The 24,340-nt window shown below is 40.7% G+C and overlaps 1 protein-coding gene across 5 annotated transcripts in view; it reads left to right on the top strand.

The window, feature by feature from the left end:
* Window positions 1-24,340, top strand: part of celf3a (cugbp, Elav-like family member 3a) — a 48,373-nt gene that overhangs the window by 22,887 nt on the left and 1,146 nt on the right. For 2 of the 5 annotated variants that reach the window (XM_015973564.3, XM_015973566.3), the window contains exons 4-13: window positions 2,627-2,675; window positions 6,828-6,956; window positions 9,312-9,391; window positions 13,827-13,970; window positions 14,873-15,017; window positions 16,321-16,470; window positions 16,783-16,842; window positions 18,489-18,593; window positions 20,905-21,048; window positions 21,141-21,273. In XM_015973564.3, coding sequence (XP_015829050.1) covers window positions 2,627-2,675; window positions 6,828-6,956; window positions 9,312-9,391; window positions 13,827-13,970; window positions 14,873-15,017; window positions 16,321-16,470; window positions 16,783-16,842; window positions 18,489-18,593; window positions 20,905-21,048; window positions 21,141-21,268 — 1,134 coding nt within the window. In that variant the 3' untranslated portion in view covers window positions 21,269-21,273. Of the gene's footprint in view, window positions 1-2,626; window positions 2,676-6,827; window positions 6,957-9,311; window positions 9,392-13,826; window positions 13,971-14,872; window positions 15,018-16,320; window positions 16,471-16,782; window positions 16,843-18,488; window positions 18,594-20,904; window positions 21,049-21,140; window positions 21,274-21,695; window positions 21,840-22,273; window positions 22,296-24,340 lie in introns of all 5 variants that reach the window. The other 3 variants (XR_011517303.1, XM_054745095.2, XM_015973565.3) reach the window with 3 other exon arrangements.

Here is a 24,340-nt window from a genome sequence, read left to right as displayed (position 1 = left end):
TAAGCATCACAGAAAGATGTGGAGCGTGATGTGTGCTTGGGAGGAGAAATTGTGCATTTATTCAGAGGATGATTGTATATAATGTGGTGTTTGGAGAGAGAAAAAAATCAAATAGAAAAGAAACTCTGGCGTAATGGGTTTTTGATCAGGCAGGTTGTGCCCGCGTGTTGTCTGCGCACGGTATGGGACTGTTTTTGTAAACAAGCTGAGGGGGAGGGAAAGGGGAGCAACAGGAGGAGGAGGGAGAGAGCAAATTACTGTAAAGTGTGTGTTAGCGGTTAAGGCTTAGAGGGAGATATTTTTCTCCCTGCTTCTGCATCTGCTCTCGAGGCAGCGCCAACATTCAACAGGCACGAACGCACCCTCCATCATCTCATTTATTAAAATATATATTTTTTCTCTCATCTTTGCTTTTCCCCCTTTTTCCTCTTCTTCCCTCAAACATGTCATCCCTCCATCTCTTGACCTAAAAGCACCTTTTGTCCTCCTCATCTGCTTCATCTTTTTTTGTTTCACGCGTCTCTTCCGTACGTTGCTCAGGGTAACCCTGTTTACCTGATGTGAGCCTGTCATTGCTGAGGTTGTCATGACGATGGCCATGTGTGCACGGCCCTCGTCAGAGCTGTGGGAATGGTTGCCGTGCCGATCTGAAGTGGCACAGGCTTTATGGCCTCCACTTCTCACTGTTTTCCCTCTTGTATATTCTAATTCCAATCTCCCGAGCCATCTGCCGCTCCGCTTCTTATCACCGGCTCCACGGCCGTCTCCGTTTGTCTGCCTGCGCTGAAATATGGGCTGTGGCCTTTTTTTTCTCCAAAGCATCCATCAGAGATGGCTCATATGTGTTTTATTGTGGTTTTGACTGGATACTCCACTGTGAAATATCTTGTTTTTCCACTTTGATTTCCTTCTTAAAGAATTTGATCTTTTTATTGTTTTGGAATAATATTTTATCGGAAATCCTCACCAAGCACTTCCATTGTTTAAACGCAATTTTAAAGTAGTTACATTTTCGAAAGTCTTAATTTCAAAGCTGAAATTAAATTGAATGGATTTAATGAAATAAAATGTGAAAAAAAATGCTGAGATCTGACAATTCTGACCAATATAATTTTTTCTCATGCAAATCTGCTTAAAGTGATTCAGAATTGTGAAATTCATATCAAAATAATGTTTTTGTGGCTTAAAACAATAAATTCTGTAACAAACAATATTTTGGAAGGCCTTTACATGGACTAACTAAATCATCTTCACTTAGTTTGTTTCCTGGGTTGACAAATTTCGGCCCTCAGGCCCAGTCAGGAGGAAGTTCTCTTCAGAGGACAAAAACTTTTCCAATAACTAAAATTGTGCGGCTGCAGGAGGACACCTCCATTTGCCTGACTGATTGGAAGATGCTCCCTCCATCATCCCATTAATTGGAGCGATCAATAGGATGCTCTGGATGAAGAGATGCAGGAGCCCTCTGTAGCAGGTGCTGGTGGTATTTCAGCGGGTAGGGTCAGCTCCGTGGAAGCTCGATTGGGGGGTGTTTGGTCATGCGGGTCCCGCCAGCAGGATGGCGCTCGCTGCACCGATCGATCGTGTCTCCCGGTGACCGATCACAGCAGATCAATCAGTGACACGGGATCAGTGACTGGCTGAAATGTCACCAGCTCCATAATTAAGACCTTCATTAAGCCACAGTTAACAGAGTGTCACTCTGTTGCTCTCATCTCAACTTCCCACCCCCTCCTCCCCTTGTCTCTGCTCCTTCGCCTGCATCTCCCCCACCTCCCTCCTTTTGCTCCATATGCTCCTTTCCATTCCCTTCAGTCCCTCTCAATCGCACTCGTCTCCCCTTTCTGCCCTTTCGTGTTCATTCTTTGTCTCCGTCTTTTCCACCGTTTTCACGCTCCATACGTTTGAAGGACAAGCTGTGAAGACGCTGACGTGTGCACACTTTCACACACGGCTTTAGTTAAACAGTAGAATAACGAGGTAAAGAAAGACGCTTCAGCAGCGAGGCTCTTGATGAATTATGAAAAGGTTACTCCTTATCCGTCATTGTTCCCCTTTTTTTTTACAGACATTCTTCCTTTTTTCTCTGCCTCTCCATCAGAATCTCTGTGTATTCTGGTGCTGTGTGCTTCTTTAATCCAGATTAGCTGGCGAGTGTTCTTAATCTTATCACTTCACCAATCCTGCGTGGGTGTGTGCATGTGTGTGTGTGTGTGCTTCTCTTGGTTTGTGTGATGGGGGAGAGGAACCCATAGACGGCTGGATTAGAGCCGATTCAGAGAGAGAGACTCAGAGAGGAGGTGGTTAGGATGAGGAAGAGCGGCCGTATGACACTGCAAATGTAATGTGACACATATCTATGTCAGCTGTGGTCGGCTGGAGTGGTAGGAAGATAAAAAAAAAGGGGAAACAAGAAATATTAGTGAATAAGTAACGCAGAAAATCAATTGGACAAATTTAAAAAGGCACAAATCAAGTCTGCACTAATTGATCAGCTTGAAGGGCTACAGTACATAAAGCGTGTAAAAAAACACATTTTCTTGATTTTTGCTGTTTATTTTTAGTGTTTTTGTCCATAAATGAATGTCAATCCTCCTGTAATTAAAAGGATCATATTCTTTTGCAGATGAACCGCCCGATCCAGGTGAAGCCAGCAGACAGCGAGAGCAGAGGGGGTAAGAGAAACCTGTCCTCCCTCAGAAAACACCACCCAAAATAAGACACCCCTTGCCAAAAACTGTCTAACAGAATCAGATTATCTTTAAAAAAAATGTTTTTTATTGAGATGTCATGTCATAAAATATGTGTAAAATGAGTCTGTATGAATTTAATTCAGAAAGCATTTTATAAACAGACACAAAAGGAGCACCAAATGTGGCGTAAAAAATTAACATTCCACAGAAGAAAGGACAAAGATCCTGAAAAATATGAAAACTGTTTAAAAAGTTGTGTTAAGGTATTTGCTTTTTAGCCAGCCAAGTCATCCTATCTATCTATCTATCTATCTATCTATCTATCTATCTATCTATCTATCTATCTATCTATCTATCTATCTATCTATCTATCTATCTATCTATCTATCTATCTATATCTATATATCTATATATCTCTCTCTCTCTCTCTCTCTCTCTCTCTCTCTCTCTCTCTCTCTCTCTCTCTCTCTCTCTCTCTCTCTCTCTCTCTATATATATATATATATATATATATATATATATATATATATATATATATATATATAAAAGACCCATAAACAGAGGTTAGTAGTTGGGGCAGACCCTATGGTTGTAGAAGTGGTCTCCGCACATAGTTAGGACAGTGCTTGGACCAATCGGAGCAACAACAGGAAATGGGATATACTCACTGTTATGAAAATCAGTCAACAGGGCAGTCCGTCATACACCATTGACGAAGACGAAGAAGAAGCAAATACATCCTTTTTGAAATAAATGTCTTAAGTACCTCTATCTGCTCATGTCTTAAAGAAAAGCCCTCTTGTCCAGAGTTGATGCCAAAACCATTTTAAACAAGCGCTGTCCCTGAGCTGACGCCATCTTTTTAGTTTTTCTCCATCATAGCTCGGGTGCTAAGCCCGCCCAGTGCCTTTCGACAAACATAGAGTGCTGTGATTGGCTAGATGCAAAACAGTTCAGTCTAATGGTATTCCTGCTGATGCCACACTCAGGCGTGGCTAGGCCAACCTGTAGAGCAAAATTTTTAGCTGCTGCTACGGTTTATAGGCTATATCTGCTATCTGCCATTTTTAAAACAACATCTTTCCTGTTTTACCAAATTAGATATTTTTCTCAGTTTTTGCATTTTTATTTGCATAATGCATTACATATTTCAAAATCTGAAGTTCAGATTAATAGCTGTTTGACCAAAATACATGCAGAATGTAGGATTATGTCAGGATAATTCATAGCCTGGAAATCTAGACCAACCGTAGTAGTAGCAAAAGATTTTGCTGTGCAGGTTGGGTCTAGCCACGCTCCATTGTGGCCTCAGCAAGTCTCCCATTGGCTTTGATAAGTGTAGGCCAGGCCAGTCACAGTGCTGTCTCTTTATAACAGAGCTTTTTTTAAGCTCGGGTCCTCTACCAAAGGCCTGGGAGCTTGAGGGTTCTGCGCAGTATATACGCTTTATATCTGGCCTGAGATGTCTGGTGTTTTTCCTGGGATCTGCTTTAGTCACTCCTCCAGTTTGGGGGTTACTTGGCTCTATCATTCTCAACCATCTAAAGGGGTGTGGCCCACTTTGACCTTGAGGCTTCCTGTCCAAACTCTGCACAGATGTATCTGTTCCATCCGTTCCATGTATGCTTTCCCTGCCAGCATCTTACACCCTGCAGTTATGTGGTGGATTGTCTCAGGGGCCTCTTTGCATAGCCTACACCTTGGGTCTTGTCTGGTGTGGTAGATACTGGGCTCTGTTGCTCTTGAGTTCAGGGCCTGTTCCTGTGCAGCCATGATGAGTGCCTCTGTGCTGACCTCCAGACCAGCTCTTTCTAGCCATTGGTAGGATTTCTTGATTTTAGCCACTTCAGTTATATATCTGTGGTACATCCCATGTAGGGGTTTGTCCTCCCACGTTGGTATTTTTCAGCGTCTTGTCTCTGTTCGCCATTGTCTGAGACATCCACTGAGCATATCATCTTTTTGGACCTTATCCTTGATGTATAGATCTTGGATGTTTCATCCTGGACAGCTGCTCTCACACTCTCTAGTCCTTGGCCTCCTTCCTTACAGCTAGTGTACATTCTCAGGGTGCTGGATTTGGGATGGAACCCTCCATGGATGGTTAGGACTTTCTGTGTCTTAACATCTGTGGTCTGTATTTCTTCCTTTGGCCAGCTTATTATTTTTGCAGGATATCTGATTACTGGCAGGGCATTGCTGTTTAATGCCCACATCTTGTTCTTGCCATTGAACTGTCTTCTTAGGTCTTGCCTTACTCATTGTAGGTATTTGGCTGTGGCTCCTTTCTTTGCGTCTTCATCAAGGTTGCCATTTGCTTGTGGGATACCGAGGCCCTTGTAGCTGTCCTCAATGCTGTTGTTCCTCCTGAGAAGGACACCCCTTCTGTTTGGACTAACTTCCCTTTCTTTGTCACCATCCGACCACACTTCTCAAGTCCAGATAGTGCTGTAGATCCTCGTGGTGTGGATCAATGAGTCAGTGTCTCGCTCGCTTTTGGTGTACAGTTAAATGTCATCCATGTAGAGGAGTTGGCCGATTGTGTTTCTATTCTTGAGTTGGTATCCATTGCCAGTCTTGCTGATTATTTGGCTGAGGGGATTCAGACCTATGCAGAAGAGCAGTGGGGACAGGGCATGTCCTTGGTATGTGCCACCTTTGATGGAGACTTGTGCAATTGGCCTCAAAGGTGGTTTTCCACAGCCCCATTGAGTTTGCAATGAGGGCTCTTAAGAGTCCCGTTGATGTTGTACAGCTCCAAGCATTCAGTGATCCATGAGTGTGGCATTGAGTCATAGGCTTTCTTGTAATCAATCCGGGCTATACACAGTTTGGTGTGTCGGGCTTTGCAATTTTGGTCGACTGTTCGGTCTATCAGCAGCTGGTGTTTATTGCTCCATCACTCATTCAGATAGAATTTATTTAGTTTTTTTAAGACATCTTTTGACCATTACGTTGACTAGAACTCCTAAAATCCAAAACAAATTCACCTCAAAGCAGCCAGTCTTTAATTTTAGATTGTTACAAACATCCATGTATTTAAAAAAAATTAATGACAAACTTGACGTGTTGCCTGAATCTCATCAGGCTTGTAGGGTGAAAAACGTGCAGCAGGTCTGAATGTGATACAAACACACTCATATGTTAATGATGCCTTCACAGATGTGCAGATTAAAGCTGCTGAGGGCTCTAAAGCAGACAGTCACAGACGCTGGCATTAGACCTCCATGCTGATGACAGGCTTCTGACCCCCAACTCCATCCAACGTGCCACTGATCATGATTTAGTTTGACTTTTGAGAATCTTTACTTTACAAAGCTTTAACTGACATTTTAGGGATGCTTGATATAATCTCCGCCTTTTTCAAAAATTCAAACTTTGTTTGGTTAACGTCTTTTTTTTCCTTATAGGCCTATAAAATCATAACCAAGCATACACACAGTACCCTATTTTACTTCACCTGATAAGCAGGTATTTCATGTTAGCATAACTGATCAATTTGTCTTTAAAGTTTAAAGTTTTTTTAGTTTAAAGCATGTACTGACTCAACATTTAAAGCATCTACACCCAAGCAGTTGTTTCTAATCAAAGCACATTTTCATCTGCAGCCTTCCTGATTTTTAAGCTGGATGTAAATGAACGACGGCATCTCTGCGCTTTGTAGCGTTCGGTATTTTGTCGGAGAATAGTCTGCAGGAACACGATGATTTGTAGTGAGTGATTTCCAGGATTCAGAAACGTGGGTTTGATCCTCCTGAAACAGACAGAGCAGCTTCTCAGTGGGTGACAAACATTTGAGTCACGGCCAGATGCTGTTTGTTTGTGGAACTGCTCGTGTTACTGCCCTCTGGTGGAGCTCTGGTGTACTTCTGGCTGTTTCCAGTCTGTTTTGATACTGCTCACATTCATGTTGCTCATGCATGTACAGTGACATGACACCTCTCCATTTCACTGTGTGTATTATCTCGCTCACAACCCCTCCCCTTTTTAATATCTCTCTCTCTCTCTCTCTCTCTCTCTCTCTCTCTCTCTCTCTCTCTCTCTCTCTCTCTCTCTCTCTCTCTCTCTCTCTCTCTCTCTCTCATACATGATCCCGCTTTCCCCCCTCCATCTTGGTGACCTCCTTCCCCTCAGAAGACAGGAAGCTGTTTGTGGGTATGCTGGGAAAACAGCAGACGGACGCAGATGTGAGGAAAATGTTCGAGCCGTTCGGCAGCATAGAAGAGTGCACGGTGCTGCGTGGGCCTGATGGCACCAGCAAAGGTAAAATGTCAAATCACATCACGATCCCAAAGAAAAACAGGTGGAAAAATATCTCAAATGAAGCATTAAATCAACATAAAAAGCAGCCACTTTACAGACATGTGTGAATAGATTTTATTTTACAAATCAATAGAACTTTTATGTGAAAAGATGCATTTTTATCTGTTTTAATCTTGTATTTGAAGACTTTTCACCTCTAAGTGATCATTTTAAAATGAATAAATATAACTATGATATGTAACATATTGTTAGTGTAGACCCTCATAGTCATTGTCTTTGTGACACTAAAATAACAGTAAAAGATTTTGCAGGTTTTATCGTGTTTTGCGGTTCTGCAACCTTTAGTCTTCTTCACTATTTTTATAATTTGTGCAGACTTTGGTGTTACCTAATTGGTTGCAGATGTTTATTAGTGCTGCTAGATATCACATGTGACATTTATTTATTTAAACATGAAATATTGCACAGAGAAGTAAAACCTCTATACTGTTAGTGATTAATGTTTTCTTTTCAGAAGCAAGGTCAGATTTGTTTGAATTCACCACACAACATTTTGAGATATTAAGTTTTAAGAACAAATAAAAAAAGTTTTGCTGAACCAATTACAACAAATTGTCATAAAATAATAAATTGATAGTACTAAATGTCCATGTGTTACACTGAAACAACAGAGTTGCTTAATTAAGAAAGAAACCAGCATAACGTTGTAGAAATTGTCCAAAAACATCTTCAACAAGTTGTTGTTGTTGTCTTACGTTGACATTTAGCCAACAGGAATGAATTCGTTTTGTGGTGCAGTGATTTAACTACCTGAAATCAAACAAATTTTGTAGGGATATCCCGTTCTGATATCGATATCGGAAGTAATTCGATATCGGCCCAAAAACACTATCGGATTCTCGGATACTTGCAGTCCATTAATGAATGAATGAATGATCAATTTATTCAGTCAGTCATCTTAAGATAATGTACAATAACATGTCATACAAATAGATACACACTTTTGACACTAATGGTTAAAAAAAATTGTAATTGTAATTTTTTTCATACTAACTGTTATTGGTTATTGTTCTCCAATTGAGTGATATCACATGATCAAGACTTTTCTATACATTCCACACTACGAAACAGGTAAAAGTATGTGTGATTTGTGCTGATATTGTATCGGATTGATGTTGGTCAATACTGAAAGCTGCAATATCGGTATTGTATCGGGAGTGAAAAAGTTGTATCGGGACATCCTTAGCATTTTGCTTATTTACAATAACTTTAAAGTTATATTGAAGCTATTTTAATGCGAGGAGCTGAAAAACTGGGAAATACGTATATTTATGTACAAGTTAACGGCTAGTTTGGGATCAAATTCAAATACTGCATACCATTTGATGCAAATCACTATTTTTAAACTTTTTCATCACTTTAACATTATTTACATATATTTCAAAAGGCGTCCACGGACATTGACATTAAAAGTTTTATCCTGCCAAAGTATGCTGTAATTTAATCTTTTCAAGTGACCGGGAGAGTGACTGTGTGACATAAAAGGTGTTCAATGACCAGAATAATTTTAGTGCTCTGTAAGGGACCACAAATCAGCGCCAGTTGTGGCATTGTGGGAGAATTTCCGTGACATTTTTTGTCATTGGGAGTTTAGAAATGGCGATTTTAAAGCAGTGTTAATGCTGTTAAACAGCAATGCTTCCAATTTTCATAGCAAGTAGCCGCTAGCACTTTTGTCTGGTCAAAACCCTTTATTTCTCTAAAATTAGCCTGTTAAAGAGCTATCTGCAACAAGTGAAGTATTTATGTTCATACCCTTTATGTAGTAACCCAATTCAAAAGATGTGAACTATCCCTCGAAGACAAATATTTGGTAAAACTGTGTTTGATTGTGACGGGTCTCTGGGTTATGGGTGTGAAGTGGTATTGACATTGTTTAACTGTTTGTAACCCTGACAGTGAAGCCTGCAGCGCATTACTACCCCCTGATATAAATTACTGCCGCCACTAACAACAATGCTAATGATATTTGCCGTGTAAATCAAAATGCAGCAACAGCTCAAACACAGATGCCAGATTTTTCCCCGTTTGTTGCATGAGACATGACTAATAGTGCAATAGGTTTTATGGGTCATGGCTAATGATGCGTTTGGTGGTTTACGGGCTATGATTGATGAAGCGATGCATGTTCTGTGAACCATGTTTAACGACGCCACAGTAACTGATGGAGCGCTGGTTCTAAGACAGCTTCTAATATATTTTTAAAGGAAAGTAGTTTTGAAATCCTAAATGTGTGTGTATGTGTGTGTGTGTGTGTGTTGTAGGCCATGTTTAATGGTGTGTCATTTCATGTAGGTTGTGCATTTGTAAAGTTCCAGAGCAACGCAGAGGCCCAGGCCGCCATCAACGCTCTGCACGGGAGTCGCACTTTACCTGTAAGTTCACCCCACACAGATACACCTTGTTGCACAAACACACACACGGGGATAATTCATCAAAGTGACACACTCAGATGCATTAGATAGTCAACGTGGTGAGTCTGAGGGTAGTCACCACTTCTCACTTCTGTCCCCCTCCTCCACACATGCATAAAAGAGTTTTATTTTAAACATCTATTTGCAGTTGGATTTGATTCATGTTAAAATAATAAAAACTGAATCAACATATTAATTTTTGGCATTATGCGTAGATTTTCATCTTTTTTTTCAAGAAAAACACAATGTGCTAAAGCTAATTAAAAAAACATGTTTACTCTTGTGTACTTTTATAAAAAAATATTCTCAAGGAATGAAAATTTTTATTATTCTCCTGGATGTGTTCAGATGTTTTTTGGATGACTCAATCTGGAGTTTCCAGTCGTTCAGGAATTATGTATGATTTTTCGAAATCCGTAAAAGTGTTTGCAGAGGTAGACTGAGACAGAGTTGGCAACATTTTTTATGGAAATGTGTGTGTGTGTATATATATATATATATATATATATTAATAATTGTTAAACGGGAGTGTTTCAATTCTGCTGGTCGGCTACAGGTGTGCGTTCACGATCGAGGGACATTGCATTCAGCCGTAATCATGGAAGCAGAGGGGCATACGGTGCAATACATTTATCCACCTGTAGATGGTGCCCTCTGGGGAAAAATCCTCTAGATTTCAGCTTTAACAAACCATCTCATTTAAATCACGCATTCTTCAAAGTCTTTCCACGGTTCATGTAATGATCCCAGTAAGTGTTAATAGAAACTTTCTAAGTAGGAAAACAGAGAACGGGGATTGACAACAATATCGTTTGTGATAAATCCACATTTTTTTCTGACTCCTCCTTTTCTTCTGCCATCATGATGCTCATCGTGCACTTTCTAAGCACTAAAATTGATTTGTATGCTGATGCATTATTATTGCAATGACAATAACTTCTCAGTATTTCATAGGCTAACCATTTTTTTCTCGGCGCAGGTGGAAGCACAGCTCCATATCATTGTAATCATAAGCTGCACAGTTGTTTTGCATCACGACACCGTCCCTTCTATCCATTTGTGTTGTGTTTTCATTGCAACAAATTTGTGAACAGCTCTTTTAAGTCTTTAGGGTCAAGGTTCTTATAAAGGGAACAGGTGGATCGTTGCCTCCGGGCTGGGTGGGAGTGTCTTCAAGGGGTGGAATTCACACGTCTTGGTGTCTTGTTTACAAGTGAAGGACGGAGTGTGAGACTGAAGCATAGATCAAAACTTTTGTCTGCAGTAGTGAGGGCGTAGAAAAGAAAAAGCAAAGCTCTTGATTTACTGGTCTGTTTACATACCGACTCTCATCTGTGGTCATGGGATTTGGATCATGACCAAAAGAACTGGTTTCGGGATGCAAACAGCTGAAATGAGCTTCCCCTGTAGACTGGGCCAAGAATTGGAATTGGGCATGAGGGAGATCAGAGTACAAATGTTATGGATTGGGATTAGGATGCCTCCTGAATGCATCTTGAGGATTTCTAGGCTCGACCCACTGGGAGAAGACACCAGAACAGATGTAGAACCTACTGGAGAGATGGACACCTTGGTATTCCCTGAGTGTTGCTGAGGAGAAGGATGTGTGGCTTTTCCTCCTGGTCCTGTTTCTTCTGCAACCTGACTTTTGATAAATTGATATTAGTAATGCTAGTAATGCTTTCTGAGAACTTTTCCCCACATTAGTGTCGACATTTTTTTTTGTGAATTTTTTGTAACTTTTGTAAATCTGCAGATAAATAAGACTTTCATTAAATAAGGTTTGCTTTCTATCAGAAAATTTGACAGAGTTTGCAGTTTTATAAACAATCAACAAGGAAATGAGAGAAAGGAGAGATAATTAAAGTCTCTTGATTCACATGAACCAGTGACATTATGAGCACTGGGGTTTATAGTCATGGATTTTTCAAAGATGATGTCGATGCAGCTTATTTAGAGAGCCAGGTGGTTGACTGTAGATCTAAAGTGTCGATATTATGAGACACAAATTTTATTTATGGAACACAGTTATGACTTCTTTAGTCCTGTTTGCTTGTGTAGTCGTACTCTGCTCTAACTGTAGGTGGCAGTATCTGTGGTAAGGCGTTTCCTGTTTTCAGTGTTGCACTACATGTAGCTGTTCAGTGTATGTGGCTCGTTAAAATTAATAAAATTTCTCCACCCACTCCTGCCATCATATATTAGACTTTGTGCTGACTTATGGCATAGAGTGTGAGGAAATAACGATACTTCCACATAATCCAGTCCACTCTGACCACTTTTTAATAACCTTTGAGTTATTTGTAACTGAGTTCTCGAGACACGAAAGTAAATCTCACTATAGTCGGTTTCTATCTGACAACGCTGTTGCATCTTTTAAATCAACTGTTCCATCTTTACTATCTTCAGCATCTCAGAGGAACATAGCAGAGGGCAAGATTTTCATTTTTAGCCCTTCAAAAATTGATGCTTTAGTTCATAATGTTACTTCCTCTTTACGTGTGGCATTAGATGATGTTACCCCTTTCAAAAAGAAGGTAATTAGGGACAGGACAGGAAGTTGGCTCCCTGGTTTAATTCTCATTTACAAACTTTAAAACAAAACTCTGGAAAATTGGAGAGAACATGGCACTCTACACACCAGGAGGAATCCTACTTATCCTGGAAAAATAGTCTTGTGCTTTATAAAAATAAGCTTCAACAAGCTAGAACCGCTTATTTTTCAACGCTAATTGAGGAGAATAAGAATAATCCTAATTCCTTTTCAGTACAGTTGCCAAATTTACACAGAATCATAGCTCTGAACCATTTATTCCCTTAGCCCTCAGCAGCAACGACTTTATGGGATTTTTCACAAGTAAAATTAATTCTATTAGAAACAAAATCATTAGCATCCTCCCTAATGCGATTTATTCTTCCTCAGTAAGTGAGGCAGCATCAGAGGTGACTGTAGAACCTCATCTGTGCTTGAACCGTTTTGATCCAGTTGAGCTTTCAGAGTTATCAAAAATATTAGCTTCATCTAAACCTTCAACTTGCATTTTAGATCCAATCCCAACCAAATTATTTAAAGATGCATTTCCTTTGGTTACTGCCCCCATTCTAGATATAATCAATCTATCCTTAGTAAATGGGTATGAACCACAAGATTTTAAGGTTGCTGTAATCAAACATTTACTTAAGAAATCTTCTCTGGATCCAGGTAACCCAATGAATTATAGACCAATATCTAACCTTCCATTTTTATCCAAAGTCCCTGAGAAAATAGTGGCCATCCAAGTATGTGAGCATTTAAATACTAATGATCTGTTTGAGGAATTTCAGTCTGGTTTTAGAGAGTATCACAGTACTGAAACTGCGTTAGTGAGAGTTACAAATGATATTCTCATGGCCTCAGATAAGAATCTTGTGTCTGTTCTAGTCTTGTTAGATCTCAGTGCTGCCTTTGACACAGTTGATCACAATGTTCTTTTAGAAAGACTTGAACATGTTGTAGGGATCAAAGGAACAGCGTTAGGCTGGTTTAAATCCTACCTGTCTGACAGATTTCATTTTGTAAACGTACATGACAAATCTTCTTCATACTCCAGGGTTACTTGTAGAGTACCACAGGGTTCAGTGCTTGGACCAATTCTTTTTACTATTAGTAAAATCATTAGACAGCATGGGACACACTGACCACTTTCCACACTTCTACTTTCTTCTACAATCTGCTCTTTAACTGTATTATTTCCTGCAATTTCAGCTGTTAACTTTATTTTTTCTCTAAGTGTTTTTCTCCCCAGAAGAAGCTACAATGATGTTCTGCTGAGCTGTGGTAGCCTCATGGAGGGGGCCATCGTCTTGAACACTGTTGCTAACCATTTAATCAATCTCCCTCTCCTGATAATAACACTTTACTTTCCTTGACAGTGAATGGGCTACTAATAGTTTACCCGTTTAATTATAGATTCACTAGGATAAATACACTGTCGCTGCGTGCTTGCTTAGTATGAGGATTGCTGTAAAGTCACTGACACTAGTCAGTGACTCGATGCATTTTGCTGGGTTCCTTATATAGGAAACATTTTTTCTGATTGGCTTAATGAATTGACCTGTATTGGAATGTTTATTATGTGAAGTGCCTTGAGACAACTCTTGTTGTGATTTGGCGCTTTATAAATAAACTTGAATTGAATTGAATATATGTGGTGCATTTAGTTGAGATTGCAGGAATACCGCCTAATAAACATCTAGCAGTAATTAAAAACACACAGCAGCCTGCTCTGCAGATGTGAGCGTTAATGATCATCTTTCTCATAAATTGGTTTGCTTCTTTGTTGTTGGACGACCTAAAAATGTATCTGGCGGTGTTGTGCAGTGATGGGTCTTAAGTCTTTCTGCATCTTCTTTGCAGGGCGCCTCGTCCAGCCTGGTGGTTAAGTTTGCCGACTCGGAGAAGGAGAGAGGGCTCAGGCGGATGCAGCAGGTGGCTTCCCAGCTGGGAGTCATCAGTCCCATGACCCTGCACCTTGGGGCCTACAACGCCTACACGCAGGCTGTGAGGAGCACAAAAAAATGATTTCTGAAAGTTTTGTTTTCTGTTCATTTCCAGGCTTCCGTCTCTGTTTTCTCTTCTGCTTCCATCTTCCTCCTGCCTGATGATGGCTCATTAGGCCTTATTTGATTGTCTGGAGTATAACTAGACACTATGATTTGTTAACATACATAAAGCCCAACAAACAGACGAACAGGAGACATCCTGTGTAACTTTATCCTTCTGAGTGCGCGCTAACTCCCTTTGACGATTGATCAGTTAGAAAGCCCGGCAGTCACGGATGTTTGATTTAAGTAAAAATAAAACAAACTAATGTGTCAAAAAAGGCTAAAGAATTTATCGATGTAATGGTTTTACTCAAAATAGAAACAAATTACTGGTGCAAAATAGCTGCTTCTATGTCTGCAAATCAATTTCGTGCCTCATTTAAGGCTGTTCAATTTTTGATGGTTTAAGAAAATTTATTGGTGTAGAAATGTCTCAGTTTATTGAAAAGAAATCTAGTACACAATAGAAAAACTAAAATAGAAGAGAAATTCTGAAAAAGTCACATTATCCCATAAAAAGGTCACTTTTTTCTTCCTGTGGTGGTCATAATGATTGATTCTGAAGCTCACATGGTGTCTGCACTAGTTTGGAAAAACGAAGCAGGTTACTGTGGAGAGATGTTGTGTTTTTAGATGTGACCTTCAAACACACTGACTGGGAGCAAAGCTGTCAATACCATATCTCATTATCTGACCTTGTTTAACATAAAAAACAAACAAAAAAGATGTTTTTAGAGCTTTAAAATGTGTACCAAAGTGTTTTTTTTTAAAAAGTGCTCTACACTTTCAGACCGTAAACACGGACTCTCGTGACTCCTTTTCTCCCTCCATCTCCACCTGTCTGTGTTCCTCCTCCAGCTGATGCAGCAGCAGGCCTTGGTGGCTCAGTCGGCCTACCTCTCTCCCGTTGCCACGGTGGCGGCTGTTCAGATGCAGCAGCTCGCCGCGCTCAACCCCAGCAGTATCATTGCCACGCCGATTGCATCCATCACCCCGTCCTCAGGTAATGAGGGGCAGAGATGTCAGGCCCTGGCTGGCCTTAATTAGATTTCTGCTTGAAATAGGAGGACAGATACACAAGGAGAGCTGGACCCTGGAGGACAGGATTGCAAACATGGTGATAGTTTATAACTTAAAAAATATTTGTTTATGTGTTAAAATATGTGACTTTTTAGAAAAAAGTTCATGATAAATTCTATTGAGACATTTAAAAAAATATAAATGCAATTTCTGATAAACTACAAAATGTCATGTTACCCAGTCAAAATGCTAAACCACATTGTAAAAATGAAGTCCACCCTCATTTATTTCATTAAAAGAAGGGGAAAGAAGCAGCTGGATGCTGATAATCAGATGCCAATCTGAGCATCTTTAAAAGAAAAAAGAGTTTTGGTGCTTCGACTACTAAAGTTATAGAAATACCACCTAAAGTTGGAGCTGAAAAAAGGTCGCCACCCAGTGACTGGTTTCGGTATATCTTTTAAGTCCCGCCCCCTCCATGTAAACGAATTGGGTATGTTCCCTATTTGAAAGTAAAACTAAACCTTTGATCTTGTTTGTTTGTTTGTTTATTATTTAGCAGATGCTTTTATCCAAAGCGACTTACAATTTATAAACTATAAGGCATGTTGTGACTCCATCTTGACTCCAGTTGATTTATATAGTTCATACATTGCTTCCTGTGACTTTAAAACATATATATTTTAGTTATAATTAGTTATTTTATGCCTAAAAACATCCTGATTATTATTTTTTTTTATTTACTGTAACAGCGTCTGTGAAAAACAGGACTAGAAAAACGTGTCAGTTCAGTCTGTGCTGGTAACACAACGCCAGGGAGGAAATACATCCACAATAGTTTTAGAGAAGTAATTACCGCTGCCTATCAAATCAGGAAGCTATCAGATCATTTCCAAACAGTTCAACGTTCAGCCTTCTACTGAGAGATGGGTCACATGCTGGAAACTCATTCATCTCTGCAAGTTTACAAGGAAGATAATACCACGTAACATGCTGATAAAATATATAAACAGTAAAAACCTCACGAACCACATTTCAGATGAGCTGTAGAAAAAATCTGCAGTAAAATACTTAACAAGTACATAGGGTTTGTACAGGTTTGCACGAGAAAACCAAAAACTGGGGAAAAAAAATAACATTTTAGCAAAGTTAAGAATGTCCAAACACCTCAGCATGGAGGTGGGGGGTTGATGCAACAAGAGTCAGTGAGTTACTGTCATCCAAGCAGCAAATGTCCAGCAAGTTTTAAAAACAAACTTAAACATTTAATTTAAAACTGTCTGCAGGTACTAGCACGCCTCCCTCCATCGCTGCCACACCGGTCCCTGCCCTGCCTCCACCCATCGCAGTGAACAGCTACCCCTCAGTGGCAGCTCCACCTAACGGCCAATCTGCCACGGAAACCCTGTACACTAACGGAGTTCACGCTTACCAAGGTACTCTCAGATTCACGTGTGTGTCACGGGGAGGACCTGATAAAGAGGAATTTACATGTTGTTTAGAGCAGTGATTCTCAACTGGTGGGTCACGGTCCAAAAGTGGGTTCCGGACCCCTTTTTAGTGGGTTGCACACCTTTACCAGGGTTAAATGGTGTAAAAAAAATAATTATGCAGTTTATTTTGAAGGGGACCTTTTTGTGGCTAGTTGAGAATCACTGGTTTGAGCATGTCGGTGTGCTCTAAATGACATTTCTGAGCCATTTTATACACATTGAGCAGTTGGTGACTGTGTGTTTCCTGTGTTGCAGCTCAGAGTCCAGTTCTGGATCCCCTGCAGCAAGCTTACACAGGCATGCAGCATTACACAGGTTAGTCCAATTCCTCCTAAAATTTATACCGTAGGTTATAGAAATGTATAATTATGTTTGTATGTATGTTAGTTGCTACTAGTGATAAGGTTTTGCATGCATTAACAATACTGTTTTTTGTAGAAAAGTCAAAAGTCTATGGAAACTATAGTAACTAGCATTTTTCACACACGTTAGTTATTAGTTATAGTTTTAGTCTTGCACAGTGGAACATTTCTAACATATACAGGAAGCCTAAAGCTTGGTTTATGCTTGACGCATTCACTTTACGCTTGGTGATGCGGCTCGCGGATGGAACGTGCTTCACAACTTGCAGCGTTTATGGTTCATGCGGCTTGTCTCTGCAGTGAGCCAATATTCTCCCAAACTGTAGGGGGCAGCATGGAGCTCTATAGCATGCATCCAACACTACACCATAGTAGAAGTAGAAATTACTGTTGTTTGTATTGGTGGGGTGTTCTTGTTTCCACCAGGATCACCGCTTTTCCATTTGTTCCCCATCCTTGCCTTCACATATCGGTCCCTCATGTTTTTCCAGCATTTTTTAACAGCGACCTTGTCTTTTCCGACAGTGCGAGCTATTTCTCTCCAAGAATTATTAACAACATGTTGATCTTGGTGATCTTTGACTGCTGAATCATACAAATGTCTGTTTTTACGAACCTCTGCCATAACTAGTTGTTGCCAGTCCGCCATGTTTTTCCGTGTTCGACCGTCCGCGTGGTTAAAAAATGTCCTAGGTGCGCAGTGCGGAAAGTTTGGGCCGTGCCGAGGCCAGGTGGAGGGGCATGGTTGTTAAAATGATGCAATTTCGCCGTGCGAACCTCACGGACGCGTCAAGCATAAACCAACCTTAAGTCGTCATCCCTGACCTGCAGAAGGCATTCTACCCTATTTCGATTCAAGACCATGGTCTTGGAATTAGAGGAGCTGATTCTCATCCCAGACGCTTCACACTCGGATGCAAACTGCTCCAGCGAAAGCTGGAGATCATTGTCTGATGAAGCCAACAGTACCACATCATCTGCAAAAAGCAGAGACCTGATCCCCTCAACACCTTGGCTGCAGCTAGAATGGTAAATGGCCTGTATTTGTATAGCGCCTTCTTAGGGTTCTACGACCCTACGAATCATTCACCCATTCGCACGCTGGCGGGGATGAGCTACGATGTAGCTACAGCTGCCCTGGGGCACACTGACAGGGATGAGACTGCCGAGCGCAGGCGCCACCGGTCCCTCCGACCACCACCAGCAGGCAAGGTGGGTTAAGTGTCTTGCCCAAGGTCACAACAGCAGAATTCTCTGGTCGGAGCCGGGATCGAACCTGCAACCTTCCAATTACTGGACAACCCGCTCAACCTACTGCTGTCCCAAGAAATCCTGACCATAAAAGTTATGAACAGAATCGATCATAAAGGGCAGCCTTGGCGGAGTCCATCTCTCACTGGAAACAAGCTTGACTTACTGCCGGCAATGCGGACCAAGCTCTGTGCAGACTCTGACTCAAAAATTACAAAATGGCCGCGGTTGTAACTGTTATATTTTGGTTAGACTTTTTAACAGCAGGAGAAGGCTTTGTCTAGTTGTAGAATGCTGTATGTTGATTATTCCAAACTTAGTTTCTGATGAACTACTACTTTCTCTCAGCCACTTACCCTGCAGCCTACAGCCTGGTGGGACAGCCGTTCCCCCACCAGCCCACCCTGGTGGCTCAGCAGCCGCAGCAGCCACAGCAGCTTCAGCAAAGAGAAGGTAAACACAGAGCTGAACCTTATCTTATCTCAGCGAAACAATCCAGGAATTTGTTATGGCCGACTCAATCACCTTAAGTTACTCTTTGCACAAAAGGCACTATTTCGCATGTCATGTGGTTGATTAAACAAGTTTACTTTAGCCAGTCTAACAATGCTGATTTCACTTATTTCTGTGTGATGTGATTGTAAGTTTGGAAAATTGTAAAAGTAGCTGGTGAAGCACAAGGTTATCCCCCCACCACACCATACTTTACGCTGCTTTGCGATGTCCTATAGTGTGCTGTAAAAATCAGCAATTCCTCTTGTCATTGAACACTTCTTTTTAAGAAATAAAAATAAATACAAAAAAATAAAAATAACACTGATTGACATAATTGGTTAATCTATCAAATATTTATTAGTTACCGTAATGTGATGAATTATTATCATTATTGCTCATTTATAGAGAATAGCAGTGAAACATATAGAAGGTGTTATAAGTAAACGGGGGTGGGATTATATACGTTTTCTTCTTCTCAGGCAAACTGTATTTTTGTTCATCATTTAATTTATTATTATTATTGTTTGTTTATTTATTGCTTGTCTTTTGGGAGGTGGCTTGTCAACTGAGTGGTAAACGCAGGATGCCTGAAAAATAAAATAAAAATAATTAATGTCCGTGGACGCCTTTTGGTGCTGATCAGTGATTTAACTCTCTGGCAAATTGGTCACAACATGCTGACGTCTTATCAAAGTCCTGAATGGGACGATTTTGTATGGAGAAGCAACGGCTGAGAGGACCAAGCCATCACATTTTCTGTATCAGCTTCCACCCTTCGAGATATTTCCCAGAACTCCTGTAGAAGAAACACGGCTAATGACAACAAACTTTAGTTCAGTAACTATAAAATTAACTAACATGTTGCATTTGCTGAGACTGGTAAAAAAAAAAAAGGCCATTGCATTAATATTAGTTCTCTGCGGCCTTTCTGCGTGGAGTTGCGTGTTCTCCCCATGCATGTGTGGGTTTCCTCCGGGTACTCCGGTTTCCCCCACAGGTCACAACATGCCCTATAGGTTATAAATTGTAAGTCGCTTTGGATAAAAGCGTCTGCTAAATAAATAAACATAAACATAGTTCTCTTTAAGGTATTAATTCTGTAACCTTGCCGCTATAAGCTAGGGGTTGTTTGAACTAGTCGACTTCACGGCTCTGTAGTGACTTTTTATGCCTGTCATCAACTAGTCGCTGTCACGTGATAATGACTGACAAGATGCAGTCCTCGGAAAAGACAGCAGGTGATGAGCACCTGCGCGTCGGGAGGCGGAGGCGACGCGCTGTGCCAGAGCGTCGGTACTGACACCGGCGGTAAAACGGACATTTAACCAAACTGTGACCTTTACCCTCTTGCAATTTAACATTCCCCTCACACCCATCCTAATCTTAACCAGTTTGCGCATGCAAAGCTCTGATCGTTGACGCGCTCCAGACATCTGCGTCCTGAGCACCGCCAAATCAGGTGTCACCACCTCAAAAACAAATTAAACACGTGATCGTTCATGTCGGCTCATTTCATTTAATATTTTCAGTCTGTTATTTGTGCCTGATGCGTTTCGCTGCTGCGGAGCGAGGCGCATCACCTGTTTTGTCCTCTGGTGACGCACCCCCAAAATTCCACTACCTCCGCTCCGCTCCGGCACGAACTCCGCAGCAAAAACGGTCCCGTTGTAGTCGGACGGCAAGCAGCGGCACTCCGCTGTTTTTGCGGTCGGTAGATCTTTTAGAACTGCAGTTCAAAGGTCACTCATAAGGTGAATATATATGAACCCAGGTAGCAGTTTTTCTTTAGGATTGAGAGGAGATGCAGGAAGATAATAAACAGAGACAGGACAGAAAAATAGTCAAATAAAAACAAGTTAGTTTTTGTACCTGGTGGTTGCAACAAACAGACACCATTGAAGGTAATCAGAAGTGAGGGACAGAAAATGAAATAATTATTTTAATGTTTAGAGCAGCAGGAAAGGCTGCAGGCGCATCAGTGAGTTTGCAGCTGCTGCGCAGGGGGAGGGGGGAGAGGACTGAAGTAGGATGCAGAAACTACCGTTGTTAAAAGAGATGTGTTGACTTAGAAAATGTGGGCACAATTTTAATTGCAAAAACTCCAGCGAACCTACCGACCCCCCCGCTGCTTCAGGTGTATGACGTCATCAACGACTAGTCGAAGTCGACTCGATTTTCATTACGTCACTGTCGACTTTAAAAAAAAATTAAGTCATGCAACCCCTATTATATGCCAGTGTTTTAACGTCTCTTTTACTTTTGCAAACAGGTCCTGAAGGGTGTAACATCTTCATCTACCACCTGCCGCAGGAATTCACCGACTCTGAGATACTGCAGATGTTCCTCCCCTTTGGAAACGTCATCTCTGCAAAGGTCTTTGTTGACCGAGCCACCAACCAGAGTAAATGCTTTGGTGAGTCACTGTGAATCATCAAATAGAAGATGTAGACTTTTTCCTCTGATGAAAAAACACACAGCCTTTTACGTGTTCATGTTCCTTCACAGGATTTGTGAGCTTTGATAACCCGTCCAGCGCCCAGACTGCCATCCAGGCCATGAACGGCTTCCAGATCGGCATGAAGCGACTGAAGGTGCAGCTGAAGAGGCCCAAGGATGCCAACAGGCCTTACTGAAGGAGGTGAGGGATCTTGATGTGTTTAGGGAGATGGTCATGGAGAGACTGATTGACTGCAGAGAACGTGTGAAACTTAAGACTATCAAGTGGATGCAATCAGGAGCTCAGGCTGTTATTTTTCCTTTGGAACTGAAGAAATCAATAACACCACAGTAGATTAACTTTAATGAGGCTGCAGCACTTCAAGGCATCAATTTAAAATACATTATTAGGACTAAAGGACACTTTTGTTGTATACAAGCGGTTCTTTTTTATTTTAGGGACACTTTTATTGAGATGTAGATTTTTACTCCAGTCAAATGTTCTGTCTAACCAGTGTTCTGTCGCAGGGTTGAACTACTGTTTGTCATTAATTTTTTTCATGTTTTATTTTCGTTTATTGTTTTTGTGCTGTGTCAAATGTCATTTTTCCTGCAAAAAAAAAGAAAGCAAAAAAAAAATTCCAAACCCCCAAACATCATACCACTCAAGACTGTCCCATCCATGCGTATATCGTGGAGACGTGCGTCGCTATGGCTACGGTTGCCTACCAACCGTTAAAACCTACCCCCCTTCCTACTCACAGCGTTGTAAGTTAATTGGCCTGTGTTGGTTGCTGTGGCCATATTTGCCTGTGATGGTTGCCATTAGCAATTTTTTTTTATTTTGGGCCGTTGCCTTGATTCACCATGCTGAACTGCATGGCGGGTTACTGTGGCGACCATGAACTGTGTTTGGTGCGTTGTGAGTTTCCTCTTATTATTATTATTTTGTACTGGTTTTTAATCCTTGCAAACACTGATCAACAATTGTCACTTTACCTCAGCATATGTAAGTAACTGATTATCATGACATGCTGTTTTTTATTTAAATCCTCTAAAAGCTTCAATGTTAAAAGCTAAATTAAAATTTGATGATCAGAAGTTTTTCCCTCTTGACTTTTTTTCCTCTTTATTTTGATTAGTTTCTTTTTTTTTTTTTGTCTGTCATGATTATCATTCTTACACATTCCCTTTGTTTTTAGTTGGTTGGTGTGGTCGTTTTTGGTGAGTGCGGGGTTTCTGTGTGGTTTGTTACTCATTTCCAAGTGACTTTGTGCCTGAGCTTCGTTTGATTTTTGTGAGACTTAAAATGTTCTAAACGTGCCCCCGTAAATGGTTGGCTACAAAGTGTTTGTGTGTGAAAGGCCGTGTGTTTTGTTTTTATAAACGTGAGATAAAGATTAAATATGTGCATTTATCATATCCTGTATAGATGTGTAAAAGCACTGGTGTGAATGTCACTGATTGGATGTGTCACGTTGTCCTGACTGAGACATTAGCCTTGCCCGGCCTTTCCACTGGACGCTCAAGCGTCGCGTAACGTCCACAAAACATAGAATGCAGCGATTAGCCACTGTTACAGTGGATTGGTGTGTTTGGAAGTGTCCCAGATGTGTAGAGATGTGTCACTCACAGTTCGAGTCAAATTTCTTCTGCTATGCATTCAATACGTGTCACACTCAGCAATTCGGACAGGAAGTTAAACATGAAAGCAGTGTAAAACGTCGAAAAACTTTCAAAATAAAAGTCACATGCAGATGTCCTGTAGTCTAATTAGTAAATAATGTACACCATCACATGTGAAACCTCCATAGCCGATGTAATCAGTACAGAAAACAAACCACAGACCTTTTTGGATACATGCTGCCATCTTTTTCCTTGCTTGTTATCATGTAAACTACTTTAATCCTGCGTGGTCCTGAAACTCATCAGTTATTTCGTGGCCTCGCGGGTCCAGGTGTTTGGAACGCTTTCGCTTCTGTTTCACACCTGAAACGCTCCCGATGGGGAAGGGAGCTCGCAAGTAAAACGCGTCTATTATGCTACGCGCCGTTTGCACATCTAGTGGAAAGCTGGGGTTACTTGAAAGAGTTTTGGACATGTGCCTCTGCCTGAGGAACTGCATTCCTCTGTAGGAATTCTGGGATCTAATAGAATAATAAATGATCACCTTATGAATTGTCCAACCACAACTAAAAATTCAAGGTAACTGCAGACTGAAAATGTAAGAAAGTTAGTTATAAATAGGATGAATATGGATTTTTCTTTTGTTTTTTGTTTGTTTTTAAACTACACTATCTACAGGTTTTAGCAATCTGTCTTGCACCAAAAAAACGATATTTTTATACTTTTGCCTTGTGGTTTTACAGTTTTAAAGGGGACAGTTCACATCTTTGCAAGTAGGGTTCTGTTGAAGCTTAAAGAACAGTTAATATCTGACCTGGTGGTTAAACTCAACCGCTGTCATAGTGGGATGTAATTTCCTGACCCTCATACAGAATCAGTCATGGAGACAGACACAGGAAAAGTTATCAATCTTGGTTTTTTAAGAGCAAAATCACAAGAATAATTTAGCACAAGAGGACTGGCTATAGAAGCTACCTAATGTGAGTAATTACCCGGTGGTGGGATTGGAGAGATCCGCCACAGGTGTGCCCTACTCAGAGGAAACTCCCACCTGCAGAGAGACACTGAGTGACTGGTTGGCAGCCACTCATACTGGACCGTGACAACCTCTGTCGGAGAAATATGTTTAGTTCTGAGCTGACTGATGAGCTAGCGGCTGGTACTGTGTTTCTCCTCTGTGACTAGCCGTTAGCTCATCAGTCTGTTGGTAAGATATTATAATTTCTAAACATATCCATAGAACCCCACATGAAAGGATCTGCACTGTTACTTTAAAACACATGATTATTAAACTGAGTTAATGACTAGACGTAATGACAACCCCTGAACTTTCACCTCTAGTTAGAAATATGTCAACAGCTTGAATTTTTCCTGCCAACAAGAAAACCCCACAGTAATGGTGCAGTTATCAGCAAGGCACTAAAATTTACATTTTAAATAGTTTTTTAATGTTAACTTTGCTTATACATATATTAATTTCTCTATTATCTTCAGACGCTCTGCAGAAATTGGCCTTGTATACAATTTGGTGGAAGAAGCTTGAAGAAAAATTTGATGAATTAATTTTAAAATAATTTCCTTGGGCTGTTTTTTAATATTCTCCCCAGAATTCCTACTGTGCATGTTCTGAAATAAGTTGCCTG

Source organism: Nothobranchius furzeri, chromosome 19 (assembly GCF_043380555.1).
Source record: "Nothobranchius furzeri strain GRZ-AD chromosome 19, NfurGRZ-RIMD1, whole genome shotgun sequence".
NCBI classification, from domain to species: domain Eukaryota; kingdom Metazoa; phylum Chordata; class Actinopteri; order Cyprinodontiformes; family Nothobranchiidae; genus Nothobranchius; species Nothobranchius furzeri.
This window is presented reverse-complemented; position numbering and strand designations above follow the sequence as displayed.